The sequence below is a fragment of the Bison bison genome, unplaced genomic scaffold (assembly GCF_000754665.1).
Source record: "Bison bison bison isolate TAMUID 2011002044 unplaced genomic scaffold, Bison_UMD1.0 scf7180017864473, whole genome shotgun sequence".
Taxonomy (NCBI): Eukaryota; Metazoa; Chordata; class Mammalia; order Artiodactyla; family Bovidae; genus Bison; species Bison bison.
The window spans coordinates 7,774,286-7,791,263 of NW_011495034.1; the positions used below are offsets into that span (position 1 = coordinate 7,774,286).

The 16,978-nt window shown below is 35.2% G+C and overlaps 1 protein-coding gene across 1 annotated transcript in view; it reads left to right on the top strand.

The window, feature by feature from the left end:
* LOC105004230 (triadin-like) overlaps nucleotides 1-16,978 on the top strand; it is a 39,566-nt gene that overhangs the window by 2,322 nt on the left and 20,266 nt on the right. Inside the window, exon 2 of the mRNA XM_010861776.1 lies at nucleotides 4,806-4,856. Within this exon, the coding sequence (XP_010860078.1) occupies nucleotides 4,806-4,856 (51 nt within the window). The remainder of the gene's footprint in view (nucleotides 1-4,805; nucleotides 4,857-16,978) is intronic.

Genomic DNA, 16,978 nt, shown 5'->3' on the forward strand with positions numbered 1-16,978 from the left:
TGTTGTCAGGTTCCTGATTGCTATGGAAGAGCATAACATTCTTTAAATTTTCAACTTCAATCTCTTGAATGAATTGACTTTTCTCTCAACCCATCCAAATTCCAGGACTCTTTCTAAAAATAATGTCACATAAAACTTCAGGTCTTTTCTATTGAGGTCACAATCAAGTCTGAGGAATTAGAGAAGGCTTTTCTGAAGAAGTTATATTAAATTCAAGTATGAAGGGAGAGGAGTTATCCAGACGAAGATGTGAGGATTATTTGGGAGAAGTACACAAGCAGGGCATCTGCTCTTTGCCAGGCACATTGAATTCTACTTTATATATTTTGTTCTGCAAATTGTGCTTTATATATACATTTCAGTAAGGAAGGAAGGAAGCTGAGGTATATGTAATTTAAATTACTCAATGTCACACTGTGGGTGGGAAGCAAAAGCAAGAATCAGAGTCAAGTCTGCTGGATTTAATACCCCTTTATTCCATTTTAACACAGATATTGTCTAATCCTTAAACAAAGGCTCTTTTTTTTTTTTTAATATTCCTCAAAGCACCTTTGCTTTGAGTATAGAGCTCATTACCTATTCTTGAAAATCTATTTGACATAGACAAATGTCTATACAATGTGGAAAAATATACTCATAGTCCTTTTACTAATGGGTGACTTCCGTTAATTCCCACAGAAGAGCTCAGTCCATTTTTCACCGGTGATTACTTGTTCTCTAAGAGAGAGAGAGACTCCTCCTCACCTCCACTCTCATTTTATCTGGCAATTTACAAAAACAGTGTCCTTGTTTGTGTGGAAACTAAAAGTATTATTGAAACACACTACCAGGAAAATCCATATATAGATGCAAAATCTAAACCTTCCTCCTTCCAGTATAGTATGAAATAGACTTATTTTGTTGAGCATTTATGTCACGAGAATACTTAGACTGTATATTATTGTTTGCTATGAAAACAACTCAACAGAAACGTTGGGTCTTACCTCTAACACTATCTTTCAAGCAATGATGATTATAAAAAATTTCAATTATTACTTAAAGACTTCACTTCTGCTGCAGCCTAAACTACTTGGAAATGGTAGTTGTAAACATCTGTCCCGGAAAACATTACCTGGGACAATTTAAATCCACACTGATGGAGTAGCCTACGAAGTAGGCTTTTGTAATTTCTATTGCTGTTGTTGTTACTAACGTACAATTGCAGACAATTTCCTAGGGAACACTTTTTCCTCAGTGTTAAATCCTCTACTATTTGTAAGATGTCTCCATGGTCACTACAAAATCATGTATATTAAAGTCTATTACATATGATTATTGATTTAGAACTATTTTAAATGAACCTCTTTTTAAATTCAAGCTGTGTTAATGCCCTCGATTATCTTTGTTATATACAAGCTGAGGGCTATTTTAGAAGAATGTTATTGTCATTTTTCCTTTAGTTTCTGAATATAATTTTCTTTACCTAGAAAAATCAGAGAAAATGGCTTATTACCCATACAATTTCAGTGACTTTAACCTCTGCAGTGTTATTGTTTCTGGAATCAGTTTTTGAAACCTGCTGCTGAACTGTGGCAGAGTCAGAGTGCAGCAATTCTACTTGCTACGTAGCTACTTATTTCATGGAGCAGCCCAAAGGTTGCCTACCTTTGCCGGTCTCCTATAGTTTCCACTTGTATGTACATATTAGGAAATCCATATTGAAACAATGCTGCATTTCTAAAACCAGAATTATTACACAGAAATCATTTAGGGCCACATTTACTGGGGATATGACAACCGCGAGTAAATTAGGCATTTAGAGAAACATCAATGTGTTAGTTGCTCAGTTGTGTCCAACTCTTTGCTGTCCCATGGATTGCAGCCCACCAAGCTCCTCTGTCCATGGGATTCTTCAGGCAAGAATACTGAAGTGGGTTGCCGTGCCCTCCTCCAGGGAATCTTCCCGATCCAGGGATCAATCCTAGGACCCCTGCATTGTAGGCAGGTTCTTTACCATCTGAGTCATCAGGGAAGCCCAGAGAACATCAGGCTTGTGTATTTAAGGACATATAGAGAGGGCTGGAGATGATCATTACAAAGAAAAGGAGCCAGAGAAAGACACATCTTGTTGGCTTTTGCTGCTGATTCAGCTACTGACTCTCTGGGATAGTAAGTCTTCTCTACATCCTCAAGTGGGCAGAGCCCTGCTTAAGTGGCCCTGACCACCCAGAAATCAGACACTCCTGTTGTAGTCCTTCTGACATTCACCCTATCGTCTTGTAACTTGCTTCTTACAACTGGTATAATTTATCTGAGTTTGTGGGATTCACCGATGGTCCAAGGAACTGCAAACCAAACTGTAACCAGGCAACAAGGAGATTAATTATTTCTCTTCTATTGAGAATGCAATAATAGCACCTGCAGGTGCCTCTGGTATTGGTGTAATATGATGGACATTAGAGTTATTGACTAGTTTTGTGACTCAGGCTTGTGTATGTTTGGATCTAATGCCAGGGAATTCTCAGCAGAGCTTATCTTCTTTCATATTCATACCCAGCGCCATGCACCTGAGGTTTCCCCCAACTTCTATTTGTCTTCTTCACCATACTTTTTCTTGGCCGTTCCCACTCACCAAACAAAAGCTACCGCTAAGGATATGGTAAGTTTTCAATGACTTTGCATCTGATCCCTAGTGATTTATTCATCATGAATTCTCACCCAAGTTCCTTATTGCCTTTGACTCTGGGAGCAGGGTACGGGAATGGAAAACCTAGAATGATCTTCCTGTTTCTTTGTGAACTTTTCTACATCACCACCTCCCTGCCAGATTATTTTGAGAATTCCAAGTTATATCCCAGCACCTTTAAACATGTTCTAGATCCTGATAATGAAGATTTCTAAGACTTCCTGTAGGCTCTTGGTTAAATGTAAAGAAACTACCATATTTATACAAACAACACACATGCAAAAATGTGCTCTCTAATGCTTTGCTTCTGACAAAAAAGACAGGTTGAAAAAATGTGTAAATAGCTGACCCAAACCAATGATATATTTATTCTTCCTAACACAGAAATGAAGAGTTCCCATATAACCCTCTCCCATTTTTGGTCAGCTTTGGCATCCTTGGGTAGTTAGGGACTGCTCAGACCACCCTACAGACTTCTTAAATCAGGTCAAAGTCCCTTGAAGTCAAAAAGGACACGCAAAAGAAATGAGATGCAGGAAGGTCAGTGCAGATGACCCAGCATGGCAGCAAAGGAATCTTCCTGTTAGCAACTTGGAAATAAAAATCATTTCTATTTTCTGAGGACTTTCCCCAAATTTACAGTGATGGGTTTATGGCCTTCAGATAGTTTAAAAAAGTCTGTCTGTTTTCCACATCTTCTTTCTTTCTCCTTTAAAATCAAAGCAGTCCATGGGCCCTCTTCTGAGGTCTTGTACTTTACAACTACTTTAATCTCACACAATTGTATACAGATATCCATTTAAATCAACATGCTGGATTTTGAATTTTGAAGTTCCAGGCATTGCATTCTCCCATCCCACCAAGGATCTGTCCCTATCACCACTTCTCATTTTACAACACATTAATTCTTTTGGTTTAGCCAGGAAATGCAAAACAGTAAATTACCACCCTCATCCCGAAAGAAAAAGTTAATGAAGTTTTTCAGTCTGTTTATTCAATTCATGGCTCTTGGTTTCATTTTCACATGCTGAAATGTGAAAAAAAAAAATGGATCCTATTTATTCTTAGCACAATAAATAGCAACAGGGACACTTCTTTTCCACCAAAACCATTAAAAAAATTCTACAAGCCTATGGCTATTTAAGGCTATAGTTTATATACTGAGAAAATCTTGCTTTGAGGGACACAACCTTTTCAATGGAACCCCAAAATCCATTCTTAAAATGATCCAAACTCACCTCAACTCAGTGAATTCTGAGTTGCTTGAGTGGCATGCTCATTTACAAATACCACCACCATATTTTTTGCATTCCATCCCACACCATAGAAGGGAATAGGAAAAAAAAGGGCTGGAAGGATTGATTTCTTTCTTTCCTTCCTTTCTCACTGTATTATAAGTCATTTTTGTCCGTAAAATAGATACTGAGACTTAGTGTTGCAGAAAAGGCAGAGAACTGGTTTTATTTTCTATTTTTAATGAGTTACTGAGGGAGCATAATGTTGTTCAAGGCATTGCCCCTTGATTTCTCTGGAACCCATGATATGATCAGAATCATTTTGTATTTGAACCTAGTAGAATAAGTGGAGTTTTACTTGATTTGCTTTAACTAAGGACCACATGTTTAAGACATTGGGAGCTCATAGATGAAACTGTCTCAGTATTTATCTTACTCTTATTCTTGAAATCTGTTTAACTTGAGTCTGATGACTAAAACACCACATTTACATGATATATGCAGAGTTTTCCATTTGATTGTTTATTTTTTTGAAGAAACATAGCCTGAGAGAAGTAAACTAAGTTAGTGCTGATTATAACAGTTTTGGAAGACTTCTAGATGCTGAAGTCATGTGTTTTTTTTAAAATCACAGACAAAGCAAGTTCCTAGCTATCCAAAAACTCATCCTCTTAAATGAATACATAGATTGTACATCATTCTACAATTTACATTTATTTTAAAAAATATGACTAGAAAATGGCTTGTTGTACTCTATACTGTTCTTTATGATTAAAATTATTTTTGAAAGAAAACATCATATCATTTCCACCTTGGTTCACCTTACTGATAGCTTATTGACTCCACTGTGTGTGTGTTAGTATTTTGATCTTGGTTTCAAACACATGTTCAATGTTTCTTTCCAGAGCCTATTAAGGAAAAAGAAGTAAAGGTTCCAGCCTCCCTAAAGGAAAAAGGTATTACTCTATAATGAAATGTGAAAACACATTGATCCACCTATTGCATATTCAGTTACTTGCAATAAGGCCACATATTATTCATTTATTTTTTTATACTTTCAAAGGTATAACTTTCATATGTACTTCTGTGTTTTGATGCAAAGGGAAAAGAACTTATTCTCTATTGTAAAATTTTAAATTGTACTGTGAAACAACATACGAAAGAGTAGCCATGTCAGAGATACTGAGAAAGCTTAGAATGTCTAGAAAACAAGTTCCTACTGTATAGCACAGGGAACTATATCCAATCTCCTGAGATAAACCGTGATGGAAAAGTGTATTAAAAAAGAATGTATATATGTGTAAAACTGAGTCAGTTTGCTGTATAGCAGAGATTGGCACAACATTGTAAATCAGCTTTACATAAATAAAAAAATACATATGCTGTTCTGATTTTATGAGTCTGTAGTAGAAAATCTATATTTTATAAATATCCTAAGGTTAATCCTATTAGGAGTGGCCATGAAAACCAAAAGTTTAAGATACAAAAAAATACTTTAAATTTCTCAGTGATAGCTTGCCATACTTTCATTTCAGATACAGTAAAATCCTAACAAATTTTATAGCTGGGAAACACTTAGAGGTAAACTCTAAAGATTTTTGGATGAGGTCCAAAATCCTCACCCTATAGATGGATAAAACTGAAATAGTCTAGAAACTTTTCAAAGTTATTATAATTTGCAGCAGAACCTGCATGAGAACTCTGATCTCCCAATCAAGCACTATGATCTTACTAAGGGGTCTTATTAGCCCTCTGGCCTTCCTATTATACTAGGCTCATAGGTATGTGGATTCTGATATGCCATGCATCAAGTTACGTTCCCTAAAATGTAAGTAAATATGTTAAGTCCAATGTAATACATTTAGTTTCTAATTATCCCAGTAACTTCTATGGGCCTGGTATCATTCTCCAAATTGTCTAATATTTCTTATCATTAAAATGAACATATTAGTGAACCAGTAAAACCATGAAATACACCTGCTATATCGAATGTTCAAATAGAGCCCGTTTCTACTTTACCCTGAAGAGAAATCTGTGTGAACTATTGACCAGTATGCAAGGGCTTAGTGTAAAAATCCCAAATTATTGGAATTGTATTAAAAGAAAAGGCTTTTCATGAACTTGTATAAACATGTGTTGGCACTGAGGGCAATGTGGAAGTGCAGTGGGAGGGGAAGCTGACAGAAGACTTAGTGAGATACATGAAGGATGCAGGAGAGACTCCATTAGTCAGTGTAGCAATGGATAAAAAACATACCCTCAAGTCATATATTTTCTTATTTTTCAATTAAATTTAAATTAAATGAAATTGTTATTTAATGAAACAAGAAAGCACAGCATAATTTTTTTCTTAGCCCACATAACGTACTTAATTTATTTTAAAGTACTTAAAGCAATAAGGATTCCAAACCTATTAAGGCATTCATGTTTAACTTTAGAAAAATATCATATCCGAAACTTTATTTTTATTGTCCCCTATGTAGTAGTTATTTTGATGCTACATACGCTTTCAAGTTATTCTGACATAATATGTAAATTCAAATATTTTGCTTGCAAGAGAAGTCTTACACATTATGTTAAATGTTCAACAGGCAGCAAAATGTTGTTACATTGTATTATTTGAAGAATGAATTAATTATGAAGACTAAAGACATTCTTTGTATTTAGATAATTTATTTCTTTAAAATAACTCTACACTTCTTTTTCATGATCTGTCAATTTCAATAAACATTTATATAAATATCTAAATTGAAAGATTTGATTCCATCAAGTAATTTAATCATTCAATGATGTTATAACTTTTTCCAAACTAAGATATAAGTATTAAAAAATGAGGGACAGGAGTGTTATAAATTTCCACAGTTTTATTAAGAAAGCAAAATGCAAAATTTTTCCCCACTAAAAATGTGTGTGGAATATATAAATATATAAATGAAAAACAATTTAGGAGAGTCAGGCACAACTTAGCAAATAAACAACAAGAAAAACACATGGTGCTAATTTGAGTCTTTGGACACTGGAAATATCTGTTTAAGAGTTTCCTGTCTTCTTCCATCGTTCTGGGGATTGTTTTTTCATCATCCTATCCCAGACGGTCAGCGGAGCTCCACCCAGTGCATAATCACAGACAGTGACGGTGGGGAAGGCAGCATTTTGGAAAAGATGCATTTTTTAAAAAGTTATATCCTCATTTCATTAATGTTGAGCTTTCTGCATTACTATATGTTTCAAATAACTGCTTGAGAATATTTAGTATCTTTTTTATTTTACCATTTAAAGCAACAATGACCTCTTATAGTAATACACTGAGATATTATTGGTGCTTTGAAATTTTATGCATTTAGTGTCATCATTTGTTTACTACCAAACAACCAAGTTTCGGGCCTGTGGTGCTGAGTGTGAATGACAGTCCTTGGACATTCTGACAGAAAGAATAGCATTATATAGAAAGACTTTCACTTTCACCTGTGAGAGATGGTGTCACCTTAGTCCTTCTTTCCTTAGAGGGAGTCAGTAAATTCTCACATATATTATAACAGCTACAATTTTAAAAATTCCTGCTGAAAAAGAAATTAATTTTAAAAGAAATCTTGTTAGATTGAAAGCTTATCATATCTTCTTTAGTAAATAATGAAATTGAAAGTGTAAATGTGTTAGTTGCTCAGTCATGTCTGACTCTTTAAGACCCATGGACTGTAGCCTAGAAAGGATTATTGAAAGGCTTCATTTAATGTCCAATCAAAAAGCATGAAACATAATGATAATATCATGCACACTTAAATATTAAAATTCACAGATACATAGAAATTAAACAACATATTCTTAAACATCCAGTAAATCAAAGAAGAAATTAAAAGGGAGATTAGAAAATATCTTCGGAAAAATGAAAATGAAAACTCAACATACCAAAACTTAACAGAATGCATCAAAAGCAGTTCTAAGAGAGAAGTTCATAGCAATAAGTACATTAAAAAATAGAAAGATTTCAAATAAACAACATAACTTCATACTTCAAGGTATTAGAGTAAAAAAGAACAAACTAAGCCCAAAGTTAGCAGAAGGAAGGAAATAAAAAAGATTAGAGCAGACTTAAACAAAATAAAGAGTAGAAAGATCAACAAAACCAAGAGTTGTCTTTTGAAAAGATCAATAAAAATGACAAACCGTTGGCTAGATTAAAAAAAAAAAAGTGAAGAGCCAAGTAAAATGAAATCAGAGTAAAAGAGGAGATATTATAACTCTTGCTACAAAAAATTAAAAAGAGGATCATAAAAGACTACTGTGAATGTTTCTATGCCAACAACTTGGATAGCCTAGAAGATATGAGTAAATATCTAGACGCATGCAATGGCCAAGACTGAATCATGAAGAAATAAAAAATTTGCACAGAATAATAACAATGAGAACATAATCAAAAGCCTGCTAATGAAGAAAAGTCCAGGACCAGAAGGCTTCATGCTGAATTCTGCCAAACATGTGAACAAAAGTGATTTACAGTTCCTTTCCTGAAGATAAGAATAGTACCAATAACAATAGCGCTTTTATTCTAAGCAGCAGTTAACAGCCTAATGCTTTTCCAGTTAAGCCCATCAGGCCAAACTGCCAAGTTGATAGAATGAATGGAAAGTGGTTATATGTTGGTAAGTGAAGTAGTTGAGACTGCCAAAATTTTTTCTGTAATCACTGGCTTTCCAAAATTAATGCATCCAAGTACTGTGAATTTTACTTCCTTCCTCCAAAAAACTAATGTACATAATATATGTACAACTATATGTATGTGAAATATATGGACAGTTATAAATGTAAAGCTTCAGTACTCCTTCCTTGGTATTCTTTCCATTTAAGCCCTCTAAAGAATGACTCACTTTCACTCTGTGTGTTCATGTTTCTTGTCACTCCAAGCCACCTTATGCAAATATCCTAACGTGCTTCTCTCCTTGAAGGAAAAAGTTTTTAAATATCATAGTTTTTATTTATTAATTCATTTTTATTTTTCTTGTTCACTTTTTTAAAAAGCTTTAAATGTATTGTTTTTCATATCAGGTCATCTATTATTTTTAAGTATTTAACCAGATGTAGGATGATCCATACCTATGACCTTTGACCTTTTGTTAATGTAACTGACTATTCTCACTTCAAGTCAAAGAAAATGCATGCTGGTGCTCAGAGATATAAGTAAGAAAAAGTGACTCTCTTTTGTTAAGGGGAAAAAGAATAAGAATGTCTGCTTATTTGCCTTGGCAAGTGATTTTTCCACCATTTTCTGGACCATCTGAATGGTTTAAAGTCACCTGGCTCATTACCTGCAATAAATCCAACCACCTCTCCTGCCATCTTCAGAGAACATCACAGGACCTTGTTCATACTGACTATTATCTGTGCGACCTACAGTATGTTCAGTCTCCTCACATTATTTCTTACTTATTTCAGTACAGAGTCTTCATGTTGGGAAGTTTCAGGGAAAGGTAGAATAATGAGGCACATAGCAAGGCATGCAAAAAAAGATTAGATAGAGACAGAGTGACACTATCAGCAATGTGGTACATTGTATTTAGCATATACAAAAGACAAAGGATCACAAAAATGAAACGATGACAGGATGAGGCAGGGAAAATGTACGCATTTATTCTGCGCTGCAAAGAGAGAATGCCCTCTGGCTCATTTTGTGTTTTTAGTGTCCACTCAGCAAACTTACTTTGTGAGCACCAAAGTCCTGTGGGAATCTTGCCAAAGAAGTGTTGCCGAATCAGGACTTAGGCATAAACATTGGGTCAGGCATTAAGTGTTTGTATTGTGAACTAAAGCTATTTTAGAACTGTAACTATAGAAGCTTATAAAGCATAATTTCTTTTCCTGTTGACACAATGGGAATGAGAGGTGAGAGAGAGACAGACACAGACAGAAATACACACCATGGGTGTGGTGGGGGTGTGTTTGTGTATGTGTGCATACCTGTTATGCAAAGAGCGCTGTGCCCAGTAGCTTGAGACTCTAACTGCAGCTCTGAAATTACCAGATAGTTATCTGAAGATAATTTCCCCCAGTGTTGTGTGTCTGCTGGGTCCATTCTAATGGTCTTTTCCACCCATGCAAATTTTTGATTAGTGGGACAAGGATTCTACTTTATATTTTGGTCTAAACCATCTAAAAATGAAACATAAATTTTATTTTCTTGGCATTTTTAAACCACGTCTTAAATTGTTTTGTTTCATAACAACATTTGAGTGATAGTATAATATTCTGGGGATATCTTAGTCATGAGACTCCACTAATGAAGAAGACACAATCCTTGTCCTCCAAGATCTCAGGATACTTGGTAAAGAAAGCTGGAAGAGAGTAAAAGTGAAACGGCCTCCAGTGGTGCCTTAAATGAGGCATACCAAAGTTTTCATCCAATCTGTGGATGTCTATGTGTTGTATGTTCGTACATGAATGCTCAGGAAATATTTGTTAAATTATCCAGTCTCATTTCAGCCACAGATACATCAGCTAATTATCATTGTTCCCATTTCAGAAGGTTAGGAATTTAAAATTTAGAGTCTTTCTGATGCCTTGCATTAGATCATTTGGTTAATAAATAGGGAAATAAGTTTTAAACTGAAGGACTTTTTTGTTTGGTTGGTTGGTTTTTCTCCAACTGCAGCGCTGAACAAATGATCTCTTGCTTTGGATGAGCTTGGGCAATTACTTGAGAACACCATCACCTTACCCCTTTATTATGCATGAAAGGATTCCTCAGTTTACAACCAAAGATAACACCGATTTAAAAACTCAAGCAAGAAAAATAGGAGCATAGAAGATGCATGAGGTTTCATAAACATGTGAACGTGGTTAAATAAGAGAAAGGAAAAAAATTAAACTGCCCATGTAGTATTGAATTAAAGAAATGTAGACAGAGATAAGATGAAAAGTGGAGTAGAAGTTGGTAGGTGTTGGTTCTCTCTGTGACTTTACCCAAACTCAGGGCAGTTTTGTGTTTTTGGAAGTCTGTGAACTAAAGATGATCCCAGTCAAACTGATGGGTAATCAGAGCTTGTCTTTCTCACAGTTGTATTTACCTGGATTACAAAATCTTGCGTCCACAGCAGATGAAATCAAATGCTACCTACTAAAATACATCTCTTATTTTCAACAGTCTCTCTTAAGACATAATTAAGAAGAAACACGGATTCACTGAAGTTTGTTCCAAATCCCAAATCTTGTAGTGAAGCTGGTTACAGTGACAGTAGTGCTCTCTCTCTCACGCAGGAAGGAAAATGTGAAAGTGTGTGTGTGTGTGTTTTACAAAACATTTATTGTTAAATAATACAGTGAGGACCACGTGCGTATGCATGCTAGGTCGCTCAGTCGTGTCCGACTCTTTGCGACCCCATGGACTGAAGCCCGCCAGGCTCCTCTGTCCATGGGATTCTCCAGGCAAAAATACTAGAGTGGATTGCCATTTCTTCCTCCAGGAGATCTTCCTGACCCAGGGATCGAAACTGTGTCACCTGCGGCTCCTGCATTGCAGGCAGATTCTTTACCACTTGAACGACAAGGGAAGCCCAATGAGGACCACAGTGAAATGTAAATGTGTATATGTGTATAATTGTAATAGTAGCAGATATTCATCGAAAAGTGCAAATGACTACTCAAAAGATATAAAAATCATGGATTTAAATTTATGAATGTAACTTCATTTAATATAACTTTAATTATTTTATTTAAATATATTTATATTTAAATATGCTTTAACATTATGGTGGAAAAATATAAGAAAAATCATTTCAAATATCAGTAAAGAGACTAACATACACTGTTGGCTTTGTTCTAAGTGCTTCACAGTTGTGTTCAATCTAATTTTCACAACAATCCTTTTTTTCATTAATGTGAAAATTGAAATGCTAGGAGTGAATTGCCCAGGTCACACAGTCACCTGAGGTACATTTGGGACTCATGCCTGGCAGCATGACCTGCCTCCTTTGCTAGCAGGCTCTCTAGACTCCCTCAGACCAAAACTGACATACAATTGACAAAGGAAAACAATACTGAAGCTCCTTTATATATTTCATACAAATGGATTTGGTGACCTGATTTTAAATGTAAAGTTTCTCCTTGACACTAAATATTAACTACTACTCTGGCAGTGAGTGAGGCAGTTATCAATATTCTATCAATAGTCAGTCTATTTATCTAGTTTAACCAGCTTAATTTAGGAAATTGTTTATATGATTCATTTTTTAATGACTGGCTAAAAAAAATAGAAACCTCAATGGCTTTACTGTTCATGCCAATTACAATTTTAATGACTCTGTTAGTAATGTGTACCTATACGATGTAGTATGTGGCTTTCTATGTAGTCTTTTTGTGTGAGATATTTAAAAACATTCATTCTATCTGTATCAACAGTAGTTATAGAAGGGTGCTTGTGTGTTTGTTTGTCCCTCAGTTGTGTCTAAATCTTTGCGACCCCGTAGACTGTAGCCCACCATGCTCTTCTGCCCATGGTTTTCTCCAGATAAGAATACTGGAAGCCATTCCCATCTTCAGGAGATCTTCCTGACTCAGGGATCCTTCCTTGCAGGCAGATTCTTTACTGTCTGAGCCACCAGAAAAACCCATAGCAGTGTGCTTACAAATGCTTCACATTTTAGAGTTGGAAAAAATCAGTATTCAGAGACCAGTTTTTCCACTTACTAGGAAGTACATACATAGATAAGTATTAAGCCTCAATGTTATTATCTGTAGGCCTCAATATTATTATCTATAAAGTGGGTGTAATATTAGGTTTATATTAGGTTTGTATGTTCATTCATACAGCAAATATTTATTGATCCTTAGTCTGTGCAAAGCACTGATCTAGGCACTATCATATAAAAGATAAAACAGAAAATCATCCCAGGACTCAGGAAGTTTGTATTCTACTGTGGTTAGTGAGCTAATAAATATTTATGAATATTTAACATTATTTAAATAAATTTTAGATAATGTATATAATACACTTACTGAGTGTCATGTAGAATATACAAAACATCACTGGTTGCAAAACCAAGAATTATTATATTTTATTGCACATATAAAGCTCCTATGTGCTGAAGAAGCAAATAACAGTGTGATAATGATAAATTGTTTTATTGTGTGATAATGATAAAAAAGATTGGGAAAACAAAGAGTAGTGTCATTCAGCTTCTAACTTGCAAAGTATTTAAAATGGAGACATTCGAAAAAGAATGCACATTCTTGGGATTTATACCTTCTTTTTGATTTGTGAAGACAAAGCAGAGACTCCTAAACAAAGTTGTTTTCCACTGCTACCCTTTTTTAAACTCAAGCATATGCATGTTTAAATTTGGTTGGCCTGCTTCACTTGAGAATGTAGTGTTGATGACATTGAAAAATCATTAATGAAGCTCCCCTCCCCAGGCCCACCAGCAATTCACATTTCATAAATGAAATCAACAGCCTGGAAAACTCTGCTACATACAAATTGGCAGGCTGTCTGCTTCAACCATTCAGCTTGGGGATTGTTTGATTCCATGTTTCTGCAGAGCTTGTGTGTGAAGCTCAAATGAAGGGCTCGTGAAAAATGTTTATGGACACCAGATATTTTTCTTATATAATAATAATAATGGTAAAAATGTTTTAGCAGTATAGATGGGTGAAAATAAAAGTTCCTATTCTCTTTTTCCAACTTCCAGGTTGCAATCTTCAGCATCATTCACTGCCCTTAGTTTCCTGAAACTTCAATTAAACCTTTTGACTAAACTTAAAAAAAATGTATATTCATATATAGGGATTTCCCAATGGCTCAGTGGTAAAGAATCTGCCTTCAATGCAGGAGACACAGGTAGACGTGAGTTTGATCCCTGTGTTGGGACAATTCTGTGCAGGAGTAAATGGCAACCCATTCCAGTATTCTTGCTGGGAAAATCCCATTGAGATCAGAGCCTGGTGGTCTCAGTCCATAGGGTCGCAAAGAGTCAGACATGACTGAGCACACATTATTATAGACATGTATATTGTTTTTATCAAACCAGTCAATCCAAAAGGAAATCAACCCTGAATATTCATTGGAAGGACTGATGCTGACGCTGAAGTTCCAATACTTTGGCCACATGATGCAAAGAGCCAACTTATTGGAAAAGACCCTGATGCTGAGAAATATTGAAGGCAGGAGGAGAAGGGGATGACAGAGGATGAATTGGTTGGATGACATCACCGACTCAATGGACATCAGTTTGAGCAAGCTCCGGGAGTTGATAAGGGACAGGGAAGCCTGGCGGTCCATGTGGTCGCAAACAGTTGGACACAACTGAGTGACTGAAAGATGTATACATAGAGCCGACTCACTGGAAAAGACCCTGATGCTGGGGAAGATTGAAGACAGAAGGAAAAGAGGGCGGCAGAGGGTGAAATGGTTAGATAGCTTCACTGACTTAACGGATATGAGTTTGAGCAAACTCTAGGAGATAGTGAGGGATAGGGAAGCCTGGTGTGCTACAATCCGTGGGTTTGCAGAGTTGGACACAACTTAGTGACTGAACAACAACAACATAAACACATAAAATATGTCTATGTGTATAAGACATATATATCTAGTTATCATTTTGATATGACTAAGAACAGGCATCTATATATGACTCAAAGACAAGCTTCAGTAAAAATGCCATCTGCAAAACAGAGACACTGAGTTCGTAGTGACCAAGTAGCCTAATAAAAGAGATGTTCACCTTAGAAATACTCACCTATCAATTCCTGCTTTGCATATTCAAGGGTAAAATCCCAGTTGTGTAAGAACAAAAGAAAATTACCTTGGGAGGTGCTGCAATTTAAGTTCATGAGCATAATTTTAAAATAAGTAAGCTTTTTCTGTATGTTACTCTTAATTCTCTGATCAGTTTCACATTATTTTCTCCATTTCAGCAATGACAAAATTGAGACGAGGTTTTAAGTTATGCCCAAGGTAACAAAACTAAATAAATGAGCTTGCTATTAAAGCTAGATTATATATCCAAGAGCCTTCTTTCCACACTTGCCAAGAATTCCTAAGTTGTGCATTTATCTTGTTAGTGTTTATATAACACCGAAAGTCAGTAGTTCCAGCATCATGAGAGGGTCCATAGCCCCGTACATGTTGCATGATGATAAGACATTTATGTAATTATAAAATTATAAAATTTCATGAACAAGGTAGAAGTTGGTTCTGATTGTACTGTGCACATAGATGATAAAAATATTCCCCACAACTTTTATTTTTTATAGAAGATCTTTTGACAAGCATCAAGGCTAAAATGGTTCCATTTCAAGATTATAGTGGCAATGTGATTGACAGGGGAGAAAAAAAAGTGTACAGTGAGAAGAAAAACTTTCAAACAGACAGTTCTACATGATGAACAAAATGCCTATGGACCCCATCCTAGGACACTGAATTTTTCTTTAACTCTAGAACCATGGGATTAATCAATTTCTTCTAGGACTACAGATACACAGGAGGGAGCATTTCATCTTTTTATATATTTTTTTGCTCTATATTTCTTTGCCTGAATTTGTTTTGTTCAGCCATTCACTCAACAATATTTATTGATCACAACACCACCTGTTAGATATTTGACCAAATACTGATATTTGAGTAATAAACAAGACACAGCTCTTGCCCTTATGAAACTTAAAATCTAATGACAGTATACAGACAACAAACAAAAATTTAATTTAAAAAAATGTATAACAAAACTTTATATAACATTAAGGCACATAGGAAACATTAAAATAGTGTATGGGATTCCCTGGTAGCTCAGAGGGTAAAGCGTCTGCCTGCAATGTGGGAGACCCAGGTTCGATCCCTGGGTCAGGAAGATCCCCTGGAGAAGGAAATGGCAACCCACTCCAGTATTCTTGCCTGGAAAATTCCATGCACAGTGGAGCCTGGTAAGCTACAGTCCACGGAATTGCAGAGTTGCACACAACTGAGCAACTCCACTTCTTCCCCAGCTAATGAATGTATTAACTGAAAAAGAGAGATACGTGCCAGGGAGTGTGGACCTGCAATAGTACCGATAATCACTTTTCACAGGATGTGCATTCAAGTGTTACAGGAAGTAGGGTGTCAATGGCTATGCAATTCTCTATTACAGCCAATTCTGCAGTTAAGCAAACGAGCTTTTATGTTTTAAAAAATCATAACTTTAGAAAATAGACCCTATTAGGCTAAGCCCTAAATAAAGCCAGTTAGCACTATGCCTGACACAAAATTTATACTCAATAATAGCTCAACCACGAGCTCAGTTTTTCTGCTGTTTGAAAGCAGGAAAAATTGTAATGTACCAGAACCCTTCCATTAATCAAATAAGAATTTATGCCAACAAAGGAGAACTCTGAGACCTAGGCAAAATTGTTTAAATAAGGGAAAAGACTGGGAAATATGAAAATATGTAATTATTACAGTGGTTGGGATAATGTCATGAAGATAGCTCAAAACACTATGTATTTATCCTATACTTATATTAAGTTAGAATGCAGAGTTTATAGACAAATGCCATTGTCCTAGGACAGTAAGAAAGGACAATATTTTAATGTGTTTATATTATTATACCAAAGTTAAACCATTTTTTTATTTTTATAAAATTAATAACAAATACTAGTAAAAACAATTATACCAGTTTGAAATGATTAAATTAACCACCAGGTGGAGCTCCATGAATTCAATGTATATTTTCAAAAATAGAAAATTGCTTAAATTGGTCAAATTAGGAAAAATTAGAACATATTTTTTCCTGAGCAGTTTTGGCTAATTTTCTTATCTGCAATGCTAAGAGAATTTATGAATCATAATAGATGGTTCTTATTGAAGACAGAATGCCAAATTTCTTGATTAGTATAATGCCAAATTTCTTGATTAGTATACTAAAACTTTTCAGTTTTTAATAGAAATTTAAATCAAAGTACTTTTGCTTAAGTTACTTTATAGTTTATTTCAAATACATATTCCATTGTATATTGTTTAAAGTATGAAACTATAATTGAAACTGAGAACAAATGAGAAAAATCTATTAAAGCCTGCCTATTATTCCATTTAGTACTGATTTTTAAAAAATGCTTATTT